Source organism: Chamaea fasciata, unplaced genomic scaffold (assembly GCF_029207755.1).
Source record: "Chamaea fasciata isolate MVZ Bird 193981 ecotype frontalis unplaced genomic scaffold, bChaFas1.0.hap1 SCAF_20, whole genome shotgun sequence".
In the NCBI taxonomy this organism is placed as follows: domain Eukaryota; kingdom Metazoa; phylum Chordata; class Aves; order Passeriformes; family Sylviidae; genus Chamaea; species Chamaea fasciata.
In genome coordinates, this window is record NW_027094105.1 from 1,361,017 (window position 1) to 1,377,996 (window position 16,980).

Sequence of the window (16,980 nt, forward strand, 5' to 3'; positions counted from 1 at the left end):
GGGAAGCCATTCCCTGTGTCCCGTCCCTCCATCCCTTGTCCCTAGTCCCTCTCCAGCTCTCCTGGAGCCCCTTTAGGCCCTGCCAGAGGCTCTGAGCTCTCCCTGGAGCCTTCTCTTCTCCAGGTGAGCACCCCCAGCTCTCCCAGCCTGACCCCAGCACAGAGGGGTTCCAGCCCTGGGAGCAGCTCTGTGGCTCCCTCTGGACACTGTCCAACAGCTCCTTGTCCTTCTGTGGATGGCCCCAGAGCTGAACACTCTTGCAAGACTCTGGCCGAGACCAAACTCCAGCCCACCCCTGTTGGTGTGCTGGGGCTCAGAGGAGGCTCCCCAAAAGGTGGATTTGGATGCTTTCCTCATGTCCAGCACCCTGACAAAGCCCCAGCAGCCCCAGCCCGGCCCCCCTCACTCACAGTCATCAAAACCTACCAGAGGATCTGATGCTGAGACAGACAAAAGGGCACAGATCCAGAACTGGCAGCATGGTGGAGAGATCTCCCAGCCACAGCACAGAGCAGAGGAGCCAGCACAGCCCAGTAACTCTGCAGGGTCAGAAACGTTTGCCCAGGCTTCTTGCACAGAGATGAGCAGGGTAGGATTAGTGCAGCAGAGGTGTTTCCCACTTCCCTTAACCCAGAGCCAGCTGTGGAGTCCCAGATGAACTCCCTGCAAGGACAGTGGGCAGAGCAGTGTCCCTCACCCCTGATGGAGCCACACTCACAGCAGCTGTAAAAGCAGAAGAGCCTGAACTGGGATTTTGGTGCCAGGACATGCCCTCGGCCCCATGCCAGTGTGTACCAGGATGGACAGATGGACAGCACCTACCACACCCTGCCCAGTGCCTCCAGGTACCCCAAAATATCTCCAGCTCCATCTTCACAGCCCCTAGACAGAGGCAGAAGTTTGGAGAGGCTGTTTGCTCACAGGAAAACTGCCTTTTCCCCCAAAATTTGGCAGAGGCACTGGTTTGATTCAGCTGAACTTCCACCAGCGAAACTGCCTGAAACTGAAGGAAAAGCAACAGGAGGGACATGGAGCAAACAAGGGAGGGAAGGAAGGAGGAATGCTCTGCACAGCCCAATCCGTCACTGCCACAGACACCTACTGTACCACTGCCATAAATCCAAACCCCTTTGGGCACTGGTGGAGACGAAAACCACCCCGGCAGCCTCCAAAGCTCTGTTGGGGCTGCCTGTGCCTGCAGTGTCAGCCTGACCTTGGCCCCTGCAGGGCCTTGGGAGGCACGCAGCCAAGAGCCAGCCAGCACTGCCCAGGCTCTGGTGCCTCAGGGGTGTTTAGAGCTGGGGAAGGCCTGGCAGGGTTTCTACTGCCAGCTCCCACACAAAGCTCCTGCTTTCCTGGTGGAAAGGGGCCAGGTGTCCCATTTTCCCTCCTTCCCACAGCACAGCAGCGAGGCACAAGCCAGGATGGAGCAGGGCAGTGTGCAGCTCAGTGACCAGTGGGGCAGAAAAGGTCCAGAGCTGAGTCCACTCAGGCTGTGAGAGTCCCTCTCCAGGCCTGGGAAGCACCCAGATCCATCCCCATGGACGCTGTGTTGCTGGAGCCCCCTGCACCCACAGCCCAAGGGAAGAGGCACCAGGCACATCTGTGGGCACAGCTGGGCTGCTCAGTGCTCCTGCAGCTCCCCATCACCTCCATCACTGGGATCCAGAGTTCAGGGTGGGGTGAGGAGGGGCCCGGAACAAAGATGTGATTTATTCTCTAGTTGCGGCGTGTTTGTCCAGCACAGCAGTGGCCTTTGCTGCCCTCATCAAAATGCAGGGGATGCACAGGCAGTGCAGGACATGGCAGCAAACAGAAGCATTCTCTGAGACAGCACCAGGAGCTCCTCAGCACATCTACATTTTCTCACACCATTGCTGGATTTGAGTCCAGGGAGAAGCTGCACCCCCATTCCCCAGCTGGCATTGTCAGAGGTGGGCAGAAGGTGCAGCCTGGTGACACTGATCCCTGCAAGTCTGGACCACCTAAATTCTCCTGCCTGCCTGGTGGCCCCAAAACTCCCAGAGTTGCCTTGCAGCCTCTGGAACCCTTCAGGACCAGGTGAGCTACAGGGAAGCCACCGCTGTTGGCTCCTTCCTCTCCACCAGGGAAATGAAGCAGCCAAGCCCAGGCTGAGGTCTGGTGGAATGTGGTGGACACAGGAGGGGAAAGGCTGCTCCAGCTGCCCTGCCCAGAACAAGAAACTGGCTTCCAACATCTGGCACAGCTGCTTTGCAGGTCCTTGAGGAAGGGATTAATGCCGTGATCAAAACCCAGAAGCACAAGGAGGGGAACAGAGAGAGGGAAGGGGTCCTTTGCCAGCAGGCAGGAGCAACCCCTGCACCCCAGGCAGGCTCTCCAGCCAGGAGCCAACCTGGCCAGGCTCACAGCCAATGCCACAACACCCCACTGTGGCCTGTCCCAGCTGCCCAAGTTGATATTTGCACTCTGGCATTCCAAAACACATCCCCATGGATGCTCCACGCTCTCCCTGCAGACAGGGGCACAGCCAGGGGAGCAGCTCTGGCTCTCCCCAACAGCAAAGCTCGGAGCTCCAGCACAGCTCACCAAAATCAGAGCTCCTCCAAAATATGACAGGATGACACTGGAGGTGTCACATCCTCTACCACATCTTGCTGAAAGGCAAGTGAGCCCAGGATATAGAGCTGGGGTGGGGATGAACCCTTTAATCCCTCATTTTCATCCCTTTCTCAACAGGCAGCACTGGGAGAGGAACTGAAGTGTATTTATGTCACAGAATATTCCAAGAGCTCTCCCATGCTGCCCACAGGGAGGGTCTGGGGACCCCTCATCATCCCAGCCCTGGGGTCTGCAGAGAAATCTCACAATGACTCAAACTCCCTCTCTCGTGGATGTGTTTATAATGCAGATGGAGAGGCCCTGGACTGCCTGGGGTCACGATCAGTGCTGCTGTCACCTCCTGGACAGGAGGGTTGAAGGACAACCCTGCCACGGTCCCCCTCTCTCCCTGGCCACGTGCCCCAGAAACTCTGCTGGTGCCAGAGCCCCCCAGACACAGGTAAATGATGCCAAAGCTCTGTCCTGGACGAGCAGGAACCAGCACACAGGCGGGGTGGTCCAGCTCAGGGATCCAGGGTCATTTCTAAGCCCCTTCTAAATGTTTCTGCTTTCATGATAATCAAAAACTCTGAGTCCATTTGCTGACATCCCCTGTGCTCTCCATCTGCCACCCATCAAAATTAAAGCTTTTTCCCAGCAAATTTATTTGCCCCTGGGAAAAATCAAACCAATCTGGGATTGCCTTTTTCACTGCACAGCTCAGCCCACAGGACAGACAACAACAAGCAGCCTCCTGAGCGAACAGCAAACAATTCCCACCCCAATCCCAGGTATCCTGAGCCTCTGGAATGGGAGCAGAATTTGTACCTGCCCACCTTGCCGTGTCCTGGTCCCAGCACAGCACCTCGGCAGCCCCAGCACCATGATTTGTGTGCTCCTCTCTGCAGCACCCGCAGCTCTGCCAGCACACAGAGGTGTTTACACTCCCCCCTGTCTCCCAGGAGCTCCCCAGGCTCGCACAAAGCCTCCTCTCTCCATGCCTTCATTGCAAAAGGCTTTTAAGAGGCAAACAGGACAGTAACAAATGCTCTGTCTCTCCAGCTAAAGCAGTCAGTCTCACAGCTTTGGGTGAAAGAGTCCCAGGGGACAGAGCTTTCAAAATAATAATTAATAAATTATAGTAAAGAGTTTCTGTGGGACTTCCAGGCCATCAAATTCCCCCCACCCATCTCCCAGAGGGTTTGAGGCTTGCTGGCTGCAGAAATCACTCTTAACACACAAACTCAGGAGATTCAAATCCACCCTGTGCTGCAGCAGAGAGCCCTGAGATCAAACACGATCTCACCTGGAGCTGGGCACCTCCAGCCCCCCACAACAGGCACGGGGGAGATACAGACCCTCATCTCCTCCAGCCACCAGGATCTGGCTCCCATGACCAGCCAGATCCCGCAGAGCCATCATCCATCCATCCATCCATCCATCCATCCATCCATCCATCCATCCATCCATCCATCCATGCATCCTCCCCCCAGGAATGAGCAGAGCTGCAAAGGCAGTGGGGAAATCACCCGAGCACTCACGCATGAGCTCCGGCTCTCCCAGCTGCTCCATGACTCCCACGCAGGCTCACGATCCTCTCCAGCAATGTCCAAACTCAGACTTAGCTGCCACGAGCCTTTGATCGTGGTACCACAAAGGAGGGGGGGAAAAACCCAAATCCAAACCAGTATATAAATGTCCCAAGGGAGCAGAGATCCAGTCTGGGAAGGTACTAATTAAATTGTAAGCTGGGAAGAGATGGTGATCCTGCGACAGCTCTGTTCTCTCCTGGCTCCCAACAGCAAGGAATCAACTCCTTCTAACTTCCCTCCTCACATTCCAACCCCGGGGCTGACCTTAACCTGCAGTTTTGTTGGAGTCTCCAGCAAACTGCCCATTCAGCTGGTTGGCCTGGGAATTAATGACTTTCTTTTAAAATTTAACACCGTTCTCCATCACAGATTTCAGTCTGCCAGCACTAGGGTCTGTCTTTGGTTGGATATTCAAATCCAAACACGTGCTTAGACAGTTATTCCAGGCAAAAGGGTAACATATGCACACAGAAAACCCACAAGGTTGAGACTGCCTTCGGAACTAAAGAAACTAAATCAGGCTGGGAAAAATTATCTGGCTTCCCAGATGGTAAGAGGATTGCAAGAAGGAGGGTTTGGGCTATTTTGGGGCAATCCTGAGGGCAGATTTCTGGGATTAGCACAGCCTGCCATATAGGGCAGACACACAAACCACAGCACTTTGCAGCAGTGGGAACGCTGCAGCCCCTCTTGCCCAGGGCCCAGCTGAGGTGCTGCTGTACCTGACACCACCTCTGCAGCAGGCACAGCTGAGCCTTTCCCTGGAAAACTCCAATTGGAACCCAGCAAAGAGGCAGACTGGCACATTAGCAAATCCTTTTCCAGTTTGAGGCCCAGGAAAGGTCTATCCTCCTGCCAGGGTATTTTAGGTACACCCCCCCTTCTCTGTTCACATCCCAGAGTGTGAGCATCCTGTTGGAGCCCAGATCTGAGCCAGAGCAGCAGCAACATCCCCAGCAGGGTCTTTGCTGCTGCCTTTGCCACCCTGCAGCTCCCTCATCTTCTCCTTTCGAGGCAGATGCACTCAGGACTCCATGTTCCTGGAAAATTGCCCCTCCCAGCTGGGAGAGAGCAGTGTTAAACCAGCACTGACCCAACCTCATGGGCTGCTCCTGCTCACTGCCCACTGCACAAAACCATCCACCTCCTCCACAGTGTCCTCACAGGCAGCACACGATCCCAGCACAGCACTCAGCTCAGCACTGCTGCTTTGCCAAAATATCTGAGCCTTGGCAACATCCAGAGTCTTACAAGAACTGTGTCTCTGCCTCTCCATAGGACTTGATGTGTTTGGCATTTTGCACCCATCGTTTTGGGTAACAAACTTCTTTGGCTGATCTCTTTTCTAAACCTCCCTCTCTGCCCCTTCCCCATGAAGTGCATGGTCTGAAAGAGAGCAGCCTGCAGCGATTTCTGGGCTCTGAGGCATGGCTGTAAGAACTCAGGATGCCCGTGGCTGGAACCACAGAGTATTTCTAGGGCAGGCAGAGGCTCTTGTGACAAACCCCACGTGAGCAGGAGCTGGCACAGCCCCTTGCAGGCTCACCAGGGATGCAGAGCACAGAACAGTCTCCATGCACAACCACTTATTCCTGTGCCCATCTTTTGGCAGGGCCAAGCTTGCTGGAAACAGTTCACCTTGTCCCTTTGCCATTGCTACACTGTGGCTGAAGCTAAGGCAGCTGTGAGCACAGCATGGTTTGTGTAAGAGCTGCCCCATAAACCAGCTCCTCTCCAGGAGGAGGGCAGCAGGGAAAAGGTGGGAGAGCAAGAAGCTCTTGTTATATTTCAGTTCAGATTTTCTTCTGTCTTGAACACTCTAAACCTGCAGAAACTGCCTGGCTTCTTCCTCTGCTGCCCTGGGGCTGCTTAGGGAGACACCCAGGGTTAATTCAGGAGAGGGTTCCCTTTGAGGCACAGGGATGCTTCCTGATCCCTCCAGAAACATCTTGTACAGAACATCTCCTTTAGGTCTGGTAGAGCTTCCACTGTCACCCTTCACAGTGAGGAAACAGCAATTAGAGAGAACAGTGGCCATCAGAGCACCATGGGTTATCCATGTGTTCTCGATTCCCCACCCCTGAAAGTGGTCAAGGCCAGGCTGGACAGGGCTTGGAGCAGCCTGGGATAGTGGAAGGTGTCCCTGCCCATGGCACGGGTGGAACTGGATGGGCTTTAAGGTCTCTTCCACCCCAAACCAGTCTGGGATTCCATGATTCTCTCCTCAGGAAAGGCACACAGCACATCCCATTCCCTCTGAGCAGGCTGAGAGGAGATACTGACCCCAAAGCACTAATGGGGCATCATAAACTATTTTTTTCTTCTTCTTCTTCTTCTTCTTCTTTTTTTTTTTTTTTTTTTTTCATTCTTTTTCCCCTTTGCCATGCCTAGCCTGCAGGAAGGATAACAGTAGGCTGGGCACCTGACTTAGAAACAGTATCCAAACACCTGACAATTTTCCCAGCTTAAGGCTTTCTCCTCGGTTTTGCATTTCCTTATGGCAGTGGGACTTTCTCAGGCCAGGTGTTTAAGACACACCTGTCTTACAGCCTTAAGCTGGTTAAAAGCCCAGTGAATTACAGCAGCACATCAGCTCACAGCACCATTCTTCTGCACTCTGAAGCCTCAATGACACAGAAGAGCAGCACCATGAGACATTCCAGGTCTCTTGGAGGATGTCTGATCTGAGCTTCCAGTCCTGCTGCAGCATTTTGACAAATGCTGAGTATTAATCCATTGTTGATTTATTTTAATGCAATAAAAACAATGTAATAACCAAGCTGGGTCTTTAGTGACACTTCTCATAAAAGAGATCAGTTTCAATATAGCAAAAGGTCTCCTGGGAATTATGCTTTTGGCCTTAGAATGGTCAAATGGATCAAAGTAATGAAGTTAAAAGAGCTTAGGAAGTTATTGCCTGTCACCTGAGCTGAACTGCTGTGCTCAGTCTGGAGCTGCAGGAAATAGCTGAGCTCTCAGGTACCTCACATGGGCTCTGCTCCCCAGCGTCTGACACTGCTCTGCCTCCTAATGAGCCAGGTTAGCTCATTAATTTCACAGAATATCAAATATTTCTGGCATTTGGCACCTAAACGAATTTGACCAGGGCATGTGATCGAGGAGACAGAGATCAAATGCCAGAAATCTTAGAGTGGTTTGGGCTGGGAGAGACTTCAAAGCTCATCCCATTTCACCCCTTCCATGGGCAGGGACACCTTTCACTAGCCCACGTCTATCCAAGTCCCATCCAGCCTGGCCTTGGAGACATCCAGGGATCCAGGGGCAGCCACAGCTTCTCTGGGCACCCTGTGCCAGGGCCTCATCACCCTCCCAGGGAACAATTCCTGCCCAGTATTTAACTAAATCCTTCGGTTTAAAGCCATTCTCCCATGTCCTGGGGCACAACAGAAAATGCTAAAGTTGCCCTTTTTCTTGACAGGATCTCCTTTGTCATCTGGTGAGGCCCCATTCCCAGGCTGGACAAAGTAAACCAAGGTTCTCTGACATTTTTATCTTCAATTATGCTGGTCTAGGGTGGAGCTGCTGCTCCACAGGCAGCTGCCTCCTTTCTTCCCCCAGTACTGTGATCCTGACTCCCCCCTTTAGCCCAAGCATGGGAACAGGCACAGAGAGTCTCTCCAGCTAGAAGGGACCCAGAAGGATCATCAAGCCCCACTCCCTTGCAGGACTAGAATTAAATCCTATGACTGATCATATCCTCCAGATGTTTCTGGAGCTCTGGCAGCCTTGGTGCCATGACCACTTCCTCAGTGACCCACCACCCTCTCAGTGAGGAATTTTTATAAGAACATTTAAGGAGATTCAAGAACATTGAAGAAAATAAAAGCAGACCCATTGGGTCAGAAAAAGCTCCTGTTTCATGTCAGAAGGTGATGCCCAAGGGAGAACACAACAGAAGAGCAGGCATGAGACATTTTCCAAAACAGCTGCCCAGCCTCAAACCATTTTCAGTTCAAGGACTGTTCACTCCCGTAGGGTCAACTTTAATGTACATTTGGCAGACACAGAAGGAGTTGGGTCCCATTTGTGTAGTGGCACACCATTAGCCCAGCCACACTGGGGCACCTTTAAGCCACCTCTGTGGATTAATTGGTATTCTGGATCAATTAGCCCAGCACAGCCTGATTATTGCCTACATTGTTTAACCATGATCCCATTACCTGTAATCAGGAAGGCATTCCCTTCCCTGGGAGCTGAGAGCACTCACTTTCCCAATGTTATTACAGAGCACCAGGGCCATCTGTCCAGGTGAGAGGACATCTGACCCTGCTGCAGAGCTCAGCTCTGGCTGGATCACAGCACAAACAGGAGCAAGATTCATGGTGGCACAAACCCGACTGAGCGCCAGGAGAGGTAACACAGAGGTTACCCTACAGCTTTCCTTCCCAAAGCACTTTCCAAAGGGAGTAACAAAGTTACAGTTAATGCAATAGTCGGTCCACACGGCTGAAAATAGCTCCTGACCTGGTACACAGGATTTGTCCAAGTCTCTGTCTTAGGTCACATAGGAAAGTCCACTCAATCAGCAGAATTTTAGGCTGGCGCTTTTTTGACAGGTAAAACTGCTGAATTAGTTTATGGTTAAAAAAAGAATGCCAGGAAGATATTTTGAGAGTGCTGCACGCAGAGGCCTTCCTCAGAGGTGAGCTAAACTGAGAGGGCCTGAGGTAGGAAGAGAAGTGTGTGTGTGTGACACCTCCATGGGACAGCTCCATCCTCCGGGGACCAGGCTCCTGGCTGCAGTGCCTGGCCTGTCTTTAGGGGAAGGAAAAATGGAACAACTCCAGGGGCCAGCTCTAAGTTAGAGGCCCGATGCACTTAAAAATTTAGAGATTATAATGACCAAAATAAAAGCTTGTTTCCTTTTAAAAAGGATGCTGCCAAGTGTTTCACATTCATTCTTCTTCTACAGCCAAAAGGAAAAAAATTAAGAAATAGAGCAGTCATGGACAGTCTTCCAAGGAAATTTAAATTGGTAAGTACAAACCATCCAACACCAGTATGGGATGTGTCCCTGTGTCTCTTCTTCATCCAACACCAGTTTGGGATGTGTCCCTGCGTCTCTTCTTCATCCAAGACCAGTTTGGGATGTGTCCCTGTGTCTCTTCTTCATCCAAGACCGGTTTGGGATGTGTCCCTGCGTCTCTTCTTCATCCAACACCAGTTTGGGATGTGTCCCTGTGTCTCTTCTTCATCCAAGACCGGTTTGGGATGTGTCCCTGTGTCTCTTCTTCATCCAAGACCGGTTTGGGATGTGTCCCTGTGTCCCTGCTTTCATCCACTCCAATTTGGGACGAGTCCCTGTGTCCTTGCCTTCATCCACTCCAGTTTGGGACGAGTCCCCGTGTCCCTGCCTTCCCTTCTGTGAGCACTGGGTCTCCGGCAGTTTGTTTGGACTCTGCCTGGAGGCTGCGCTGTCGCTGTGAGTCACGCCGAGGCGGCTGGCGGCAGCAGCTCGGCTGGATCCGCTCGGCACTAACGAGCGCCGAGAGGTGTGAGCTGACTCACGGGGATAGGAACGCGCTGAACTGGTTCTCAGGCTCAAGACCTCACAGTTAATCCTGCAACCCCAAAACATTCCGAGCAGAGCCAGGGAGTGCCCAGAAGGAAGGGTTTGCTGTTCAGAACTGTCCTGTGCGCCACGTCCTGGCACACCTCATCCCTGATTTTATGACGGGAGGAGTCGTCTACAGCATCAACAGCCTCTTATTTACAGGACTTGGATGGCACCCATCAAAACAGGGCTTCGAGAGTGCTGGAAACAATACAGGTGTTCCACAAAGACTGCTTTACATTGGAATAATCTGTATTTTTGTATTAATATTTCTTTCTTTGGCCATGATGACACTGATGTGTCATTTTCACAGAAAAGACAAGAGAGATTCAGGCCCCTCTGTACTAACAGCGGGTTCTGAGGAGTACAAACACAGCTAGGTAAGCTCTGTGCCTGCAGCTAAACCATAAATGTCACATTTTTGAGCAATTTTGTGAAAAACAAGCAGGCTAAGGGAGTGCCCACCCTCACTGCAGGCTTAAAACTCAGTGTTCATCTCCTGACATGAGTGCAGAGTCAACCAGAATCACGGAATGTGGAAGAGATCTTAAAGATCATCTCAGTGCACCCCTGCCATGGGCAGGAACACCTCCCACTCTCCCAGGATGGTCCAAGCCCTGTCCAGCCTGGCCTTGGACACTTCCAGGGATCCAGGGGCACCCTGTGCCAGGGCCTGCCCAGCCTCCCAGAGAAGGATGTTTTCTTAATATCTAATTTAAAGCATTTAAATCTAAATCTGTTACAGCATTTCCCTGAGGCACAGAAGGACAATATTGTCCCATGGTTTTGCTTTCCCTCTCAGGCTGAGCTGAGCTGCTGCTGCTCCTCTGTCACTGTATTTACACTTGTGCTACATGGAACATTTTTGTTCCCGTGTAAAATGTGACTCACTGCAGTAAACTTGAGCATTGCATGCTTAACATCTTTCATGTTCTACACATGACAGTGAAACAAGACTGGAAAGCTGATTTAATATAAAGGCTCTGGACCTACAGGATATAAGGCCAGGATGGCTGTCCCATCCCTGGAAGTGTCCAAGGCCGGGTTAAATGGGGCTTGGAGTAGCTTGGGACAGTGGAAGGTGTCCCTGCCCATGGCAGGAGTGGCACAGGATGGGCTTTAAGGTCCCTTCCTGGAATTCAGTGTACCAACCTCCAGACACTGTAATTAAAAACAAATATAGACTCACACCAGGGATCAAGGATGAGAGCCTGTTTTGTCAAGAAGACATACAGAGCTGGATTGTCCCAGCCCAGGCTTTGCTGGTGAACGGGGCAGCTTTGGGCCATATCCCTGGATTTGGGCAGCGCCATTCCTGGCTCTGCTCCATCTCAGCCCTGCTCCAGGCAGTCCCACACCCCCGCCTCGCTTGGTTCTCAGTTCATGGACAAAAACACCTCATGCTCCAAAAAACAGACACCAAAATGAGCAGCAGTGGCTCCTAAGGGCTCCAACAGCTCAGAGTCACCCACCTGTCCAGGATCCATGTCTGTCATGGTCACTGTCACAGCAGCTCAATCTGCCACATGTGAATGCACCCTCCCCACTGCCAGCACTGCCACACCTGCCCAGGGACACCCAGCAGCCAGGGTCAACAACAGAGCTCATGGAAAGGAGCTGAAAACAAAACTCACATACAATTTGTACAGCAGGGATGGAGTTTATTAATCCAATTCCTGGAACAGTCACCCAGGGCTCACCCAGGCCTGGCCCTGGTGAACTCGGTGTGTGCTTCTCCCAGCACAGCGTTCTATCCACCACAGTTACCTTCACCTGGGCTCCCAAGTTTCTGTGAGCTCTGCCTACAACAGTTACACTGCCCTTGAGAATAGAAAATGCCCATTTTCCATGGAAAAGAGCCGTGCTGCCAATCACTGATCACAATTTCAAGTATCACCCCAACACAGCACTGAATTAATCTGCTCTCTTGCTCTCTGAGCTTACTTAATTACCCGCTCAGGTTATCAACAGGGATAAAGTCTCATGGAATTACAGGGTTTAGGCCAGGTATGGGGTCAGTGGGGCAGTGATGGAGGAGCTCACATGCCCTGTGCCCTCACAGGGAAGAGGCCAGAAACCCAGGTGGGGGAAAACAGCTGTTATTCCCTGATGGAAATGATGTAACTAACTGTTTTAATTAATTGCAACCAGTACCCACTTTCAGCTAGCACTAGTTAAGTTTCTTCACAGGCTCTTACAGTTACTTTGATCCCTAAATAACCAAAACCTCAAGTTTGCTAAAAGCAACCCTGCCTAGCTTCAATAAAAGCCAAAGGGAGTTGCAAATTGGACATCTGGGATCTTAAATTTATGACCCTTCAAGGGTGTTGGAGTAAGGAGAAAATGCAGAGGGGATTAAGGTCTGGAAACTTGGAGATTCCCCGAGAAGAAGATTATTAAAGTATGTGGCCCAGATTAGCATGAAGAGTGAGAAATTAACTAGAGCAGACAGAATGCTAAGTAATGAAGAGAATTGTGTAACTTTTAGAGCCAATGAACATTAATTTATTTCCTAAAAATGTATAAATAAGTGAAAAAGTTTTATATCTGCATCAGTGCAGAGGCTGGAACTTTGTCAGCCACACACACTCTTGGCCAAGGATACAGAATGCCATACTCACTAACAGCGTCAGACAGTGTTAGAGGGAGTCTTATCGATCCCAAGGATTTCGGAGGATCTTGGTAACATCACCACAGGCGCCAGCTCTGCCCCAGGGCTCCACCAGTTCCCCGTGCCCAGGCTGCCCGTGTGCCCTGGCTCTGCTCCCAGCCCCGACAGCGCCCAGGAACCCACAGTGACTGCAGGGTAACCACCGACGTCTGAACCTGTCCCTTCACCGACGTCTGAACCTGTCCCTTCACCGACACCTGAACCTGTCCCTTCACCGACACCTGTCCCTTTCCCATCACCTGGCCCTACGCTCGTCCCTGCACTTGCATCTACAGCTATGCCTGCCCCGACCCCTGCCCTTATCCTGTTCATATTCCTGCCTCTCCTCCTTGTCCCTCTCCTTCTTTCCCGTCGCCTCCCCGTCCCCGCTCCCTCAGGGCGCGGCCGCCATTTCCCGCCGTGTGGGCAGGGCCGCGGTGCGCGCCGGGAGCGGGCGGGGCGGCGGCGGAGCGCGGGCTGGGTACGGCCGGGCCGGGATCGCCGTGTCCCACCGAGACCCCGCGGGTCCTGAGGGGATCCGCCTGTCCCGTCGGGATCCGCCTGTCCCCGCCGGGATCCCCTCTGTCCCCGCGCCCCTGACGCCGCGTTTGCCTTGCAGGAGGCCCAGGATGGCGGAGAGACCGGAGGACCTGAACCTGCCCAACGCCGTCATCACCCGCATCATCAAGGAGGCGGTGGGTGCCGGGCCCCGCGGCCCAGCGGAGCGGGGCGTCCGGAGACCCCGGCCCCGGGAGACCCTGGCCCCGGGAGGTCCCGGCCTCTTGAGACCCCGGCCCCGGGAGGTCCCGGCCCCGGGAGATCCCGGCCCCGGGCCGAGCTGTGTCCCCGCCCGCGGGGCTCTTGCTCTGCGCTGTCCCCGCTCGGGCACCGGGGCTGCAGCGCTCGCAGCAGTGTCCCGAGGGGTGCTCCACCAGTGCAGCTCCCGCAGCGGCACTGTCAGAACCAGGCCCCTCAAAACCTCAGCACACAAGGCCGTGTTTCTGTAAAAACCCAGAGTAATTCCCAGTGGTTAATTTAGTACGTCTGGTCTGGAGCTGTGAGGTATTGCTGAGTGGATCTGGGCCTGGCAGGCATGTCAGGAGCTGGATAGTCACAGCATGAGTTGCCTGGAGACAGTTGCCAGACCCCAAACTCCAGAGTCACTGGGCTTCTGCTCAGTTCCGTGCCTTTGAGGGACACATTCCTACTGCCCTGGGCTTCCAGCTGGGAGCAGAGCTCCTGTGACAGCACCCCAGAGCAGTTCCCAGTTCTTCTGAGCACCTTAACAAACTGACACGTGAATTACGTGAGTTTAACTCGATTTTAGCAGCTGCTGCTAAAAGTTGGATTTGTTTTTCAGCTTCCTGATGGAGTCAATATTTCCAAAGAAGCCCGGAGCGCGATCTCCCGAGCAGCGAGTGTGTTTGTGCTGTATGCAACATCATGGTAAGCACTTGGTGCAGCAGCCACTGGGGCACTTGATGGATAATTCACCTCTGCTGGCTTGGGGATGCTGTCCCGGTGTTGGTTTCTGTATTGTCTGTTTATATAAATGAACCAGTCTGGCAGGCTGCAGCAGGTGGGTTTAGACTTCCCAGAGCATCCCATGGGAAGGTAGCTGGGCTCTGGACACAGCCATGTCCCAAAAAGAGGGGTCCCAAACTGCCATTAACCTTAGAGCGTGGCTGCACAGCCTCCCTGGCAGAGGCAGGAGCACTCGACTCACTTTCAGGCTCCTCATCACGAAGCTGTGTTAAGGCAAGCGCTGCCACAGAGGACACAGTCACATTTTTTGAGGTGGCTTGGCATATTCTCTGCAGGCAGTCACTTCTCTAGTGTCAGGTGCTTCCAGGGCTGTGTGGAACTGTCACAGCCAAGGTTCAGGCTTTCTTCTCCTGCTTGTAGAAAAGGTCTGTGCAAGCAGAAACTAACACTGTGGGAAAGCCAATGTAAACAAAAATGTCTCAAACCTCCTTTAGTAAATGATTAAAAAAACCCTGAATGTTTAGGGGAGGGATGGCTTTTTAAAGTTGTGTACGACTTTAACAAACAAGATGGAATTGCTAACAGTTTCCAATTACCTCTCTCTTTGGTTCTGCCTAGTGCAAATAACTTTGCCATGAAGGGGAAGAGGAAAACCCTGAATGCTGGGGATGTGCTGTCTGCCATGGAGGAGATGGAATTCCAGAGATTCGTGGCCCCTCTGAAGGAATCCCTGGAAGGTACTGTGCTCTGTGGGTGTCCAGGGACTCTGAGAGGCACCGAGTCCTGTTTTCCTCGAACGCTGGACAAGCAACACTTATTGCCTGTCTTGTTTCTCTTCTCTTTGCCCAGCATCCTACACTGCAGTTTGCCTGGGGAATAACTAATGTGCACCTTAACGGGACTGGGATAACATTATTGCACAACTGATGAGGATTGAGAAAGTCTCATCTGCTCTCACTCCCCCATTATGTTTATCTAAGGAAAGCCGTAGGTGCTGCCTGTAAATGTGACCTCCTGCATCCTTTTCAGCATTTTTCTGCTGAAATTTAACCTGATTTCCTATGGAGCTGCTCAGCACAGCTCAGCTCGTAGGGTGAGTTGTGCTCTGAGTTCCCTGCTCCCCTCGAAAGCCGGGAGAGCAAGTGGACATTGGACCTCAGCCACTGACCTGTCCATGCCAGCGCCGACCCCTCACTGTTCCCTCTCCTCCAGTTTACAGGCGTGAGCAGAAAGGAAAGAAGGAGGCCAGGAAAGATAAAGACAAGAAAGCAGACTCGGAGGAGCAAGATAAGAGCCGAGAGGAGGACAATGATGACGATGATGAAAGAATGGAGGAGGAGGAACAAAACGATGAGGAAGAGGTGGACAACTGAGCTCGCTGGTGGGCAGGGGTTGGGGTGTGCTCAGAGGGATATAAACGTGTAAATCAACCTTCCTGTGTCCCCTCATTTCCATTAGAGCTTTGTACTGCCCCTCTGTGGCCTGTCCCTTTTGGCCTGTAATTTGTACATAAAGGACTCAGCTGAAGCTTTTCCCGTGGCAGGGTGGCTCCTCCCTGTGCCCTCCCCAGGCTCTGGGCAGGTGCTACCTGGGCTTTTGATGCTGGGCTGGCTCTGAAAGAGAGGAAAAAAGAACTGGTGGGTGTTCAGTGCAGAAACTGGCCAGGAGAACATGAGACTCCTGAATATAATTGGCTGAATCCAATAGATCTTTCATAGATCACTTCTGGGGTGTAGAACATAGGTGATGATGTCCTGAGTCTTGGAAGCTGCACGTTGAAGCGCTTGATCCAAGTGAATTGTTTTTTTCCCTTTGTTTCCTTGCATCCTGGTTGTGCCTTCTCTCTGTGCTGTACTGTGACAGTGACACTGTGTCCTTCAGCCTGAGCAGCAGCACAGGGTGGCTGTACAGGGACCATGAGTTCACTCACTGACTCACCCAAACTAACCCAAGTTGGAAAAACGCACAGTGCTGACGGTGTAAACTGCACGCTGAAAGTGTCTTTGAGAGCCCTGAGAGACAAAGAGGAGATTGATTTAAATTCTGAAGCCAAATGAGGGGCTAAAATGAGCAGGGCTGAAAACAGGTGGCTTTGTGCAGTGCTGCAGGTGTGACAGGGCAGTGGTGGCACTGGGGTCTGGTGGTCTCACCTGTCCCCCTGCAGCAGCAGCTCCTGCAGCAAGCTGAGATGTGGCAGAACAGAGTGGTGAACCATGGTGGTTGTCTTTTCCCCTTTTCCCAGCTGGAATGACCTAATTCCATCCAAGGTCCCCTGTAGCCTTTGCTGGTCATTCCAGGAACACTGATGCCTCTGGGAGGGCAGCAGGAGCAGTGTGTGCCCACCCTGGGGCCCATGTGGTGTCAAAAAAGGCTCCTGCAAGAAAGATGGGTTGAGAGAAGGTGTTGGGATCCCTTGTGCTAGTGTGGGTTTGTGCTTTTCCACTTGAACTCTTAGTTCTGATGCCTTTCTCACTCAGAAAGTTTTAAGTATATTTAAAACCCCCAAGTTTTGATGATGTGCAGTTTTAAAATAGCACTTGTGAGGAATCCTGGATCCTTTCCACCAAAACATGGTGGCAGCTACCCACAAGAACCACCCTGCCTTCCTGCTTTTCTGGCACGCTGGATTTTCACACGCACAGAAGCCCAACTTCTGAAAAGAACTGAACCAACACAGATTTTCTGCTGTCTAGTTTCTGCTGGCAATTAGTCAGGCTGTGGAAAGCCTGAGCTGATTTGTTCCCAACATCTCTGATAAACACCCGCCTTCCAGCTCTTTTCCTCTCCTTTTTTTCTCTCCAGCACATATCTGGGGTGCATATTCCGGAAGGGAATGAGATCTAAATAAAAGCCAGATTTTTTTTTTACAGAAATGGAGTCTCGTATTTCGGTCAGTTACAAAATGAGCAGTCTGTGGTTGCATAAGTGGGATGGGAGCATGCGGCCAAGGCAGCAGGGAATGCTCTGGGAAATGGTTTCTGGAGCAGCTGACACGGAGGAGGATGAGGGGAGGATGAAGGCTGCTGCAGCCTGGCCTCTGTGAGAGAGGAAGGGATTTCCAGGTCGCTGATGTTTGCTGGGAGAAGGAGCCTTCAGCT

The 16,980-nt window shown here is 52.3% G+C and overlaps 2 protein-coding genes across 2 annotated transcripts in view; one reads left to right on the forward strand and one right to left on the reverse strand.

The window, feature by feature from the left end:
* The window catches only part of RGS3 (regulator of G protein signaling 3), a 77,042-nt gene extending 72,854 nt beyond the window's left edge, over window positions 1-4,188 (reverse strand). The window contains exon 1 of the mRNA XM_066201030.1: window positions 4,122-4,188. Coding sequence (XP_066057127.1) covers window positions 4,122-4,152 — 31 coding nt within the window. The 5' untranslated portion in view covers window positions 4,153-4,188. The remainder of the gene's footprint in view (window positions 1-4,121) is intronic.
* An 8,645-nt stretch (window positions 4,189-12,833) lies between these two features.
* POLE3 (DNA polymerase epsilon 3, accessory subunit) lies at window positions 12,834-16,748 on the forward strand. The gene is made up of 5 exons (XM_066201339.1): window positions 12,834-12,878; window positions 13,017-13,092; window positions 13,758-13,843; window positions 14,501-14,619; window positions 15,095-16,748. The coding sequence occupies exons 2-5, from the start codon at window positions 13,027-13,029 to the stop codon at window positions 15,253-15,255; spliced, it is 432 nt and encodes a 143-aa protein (XP_066057436.1). The 5' UTR covers window positions 12,834-12,878; window positions 13,017-13,026; the 3' UTR covers window positions 15,256-16,748.
* The last annotated feature ends 232 nt before the right edge of the window (window positions 16,749-16,980 follow it).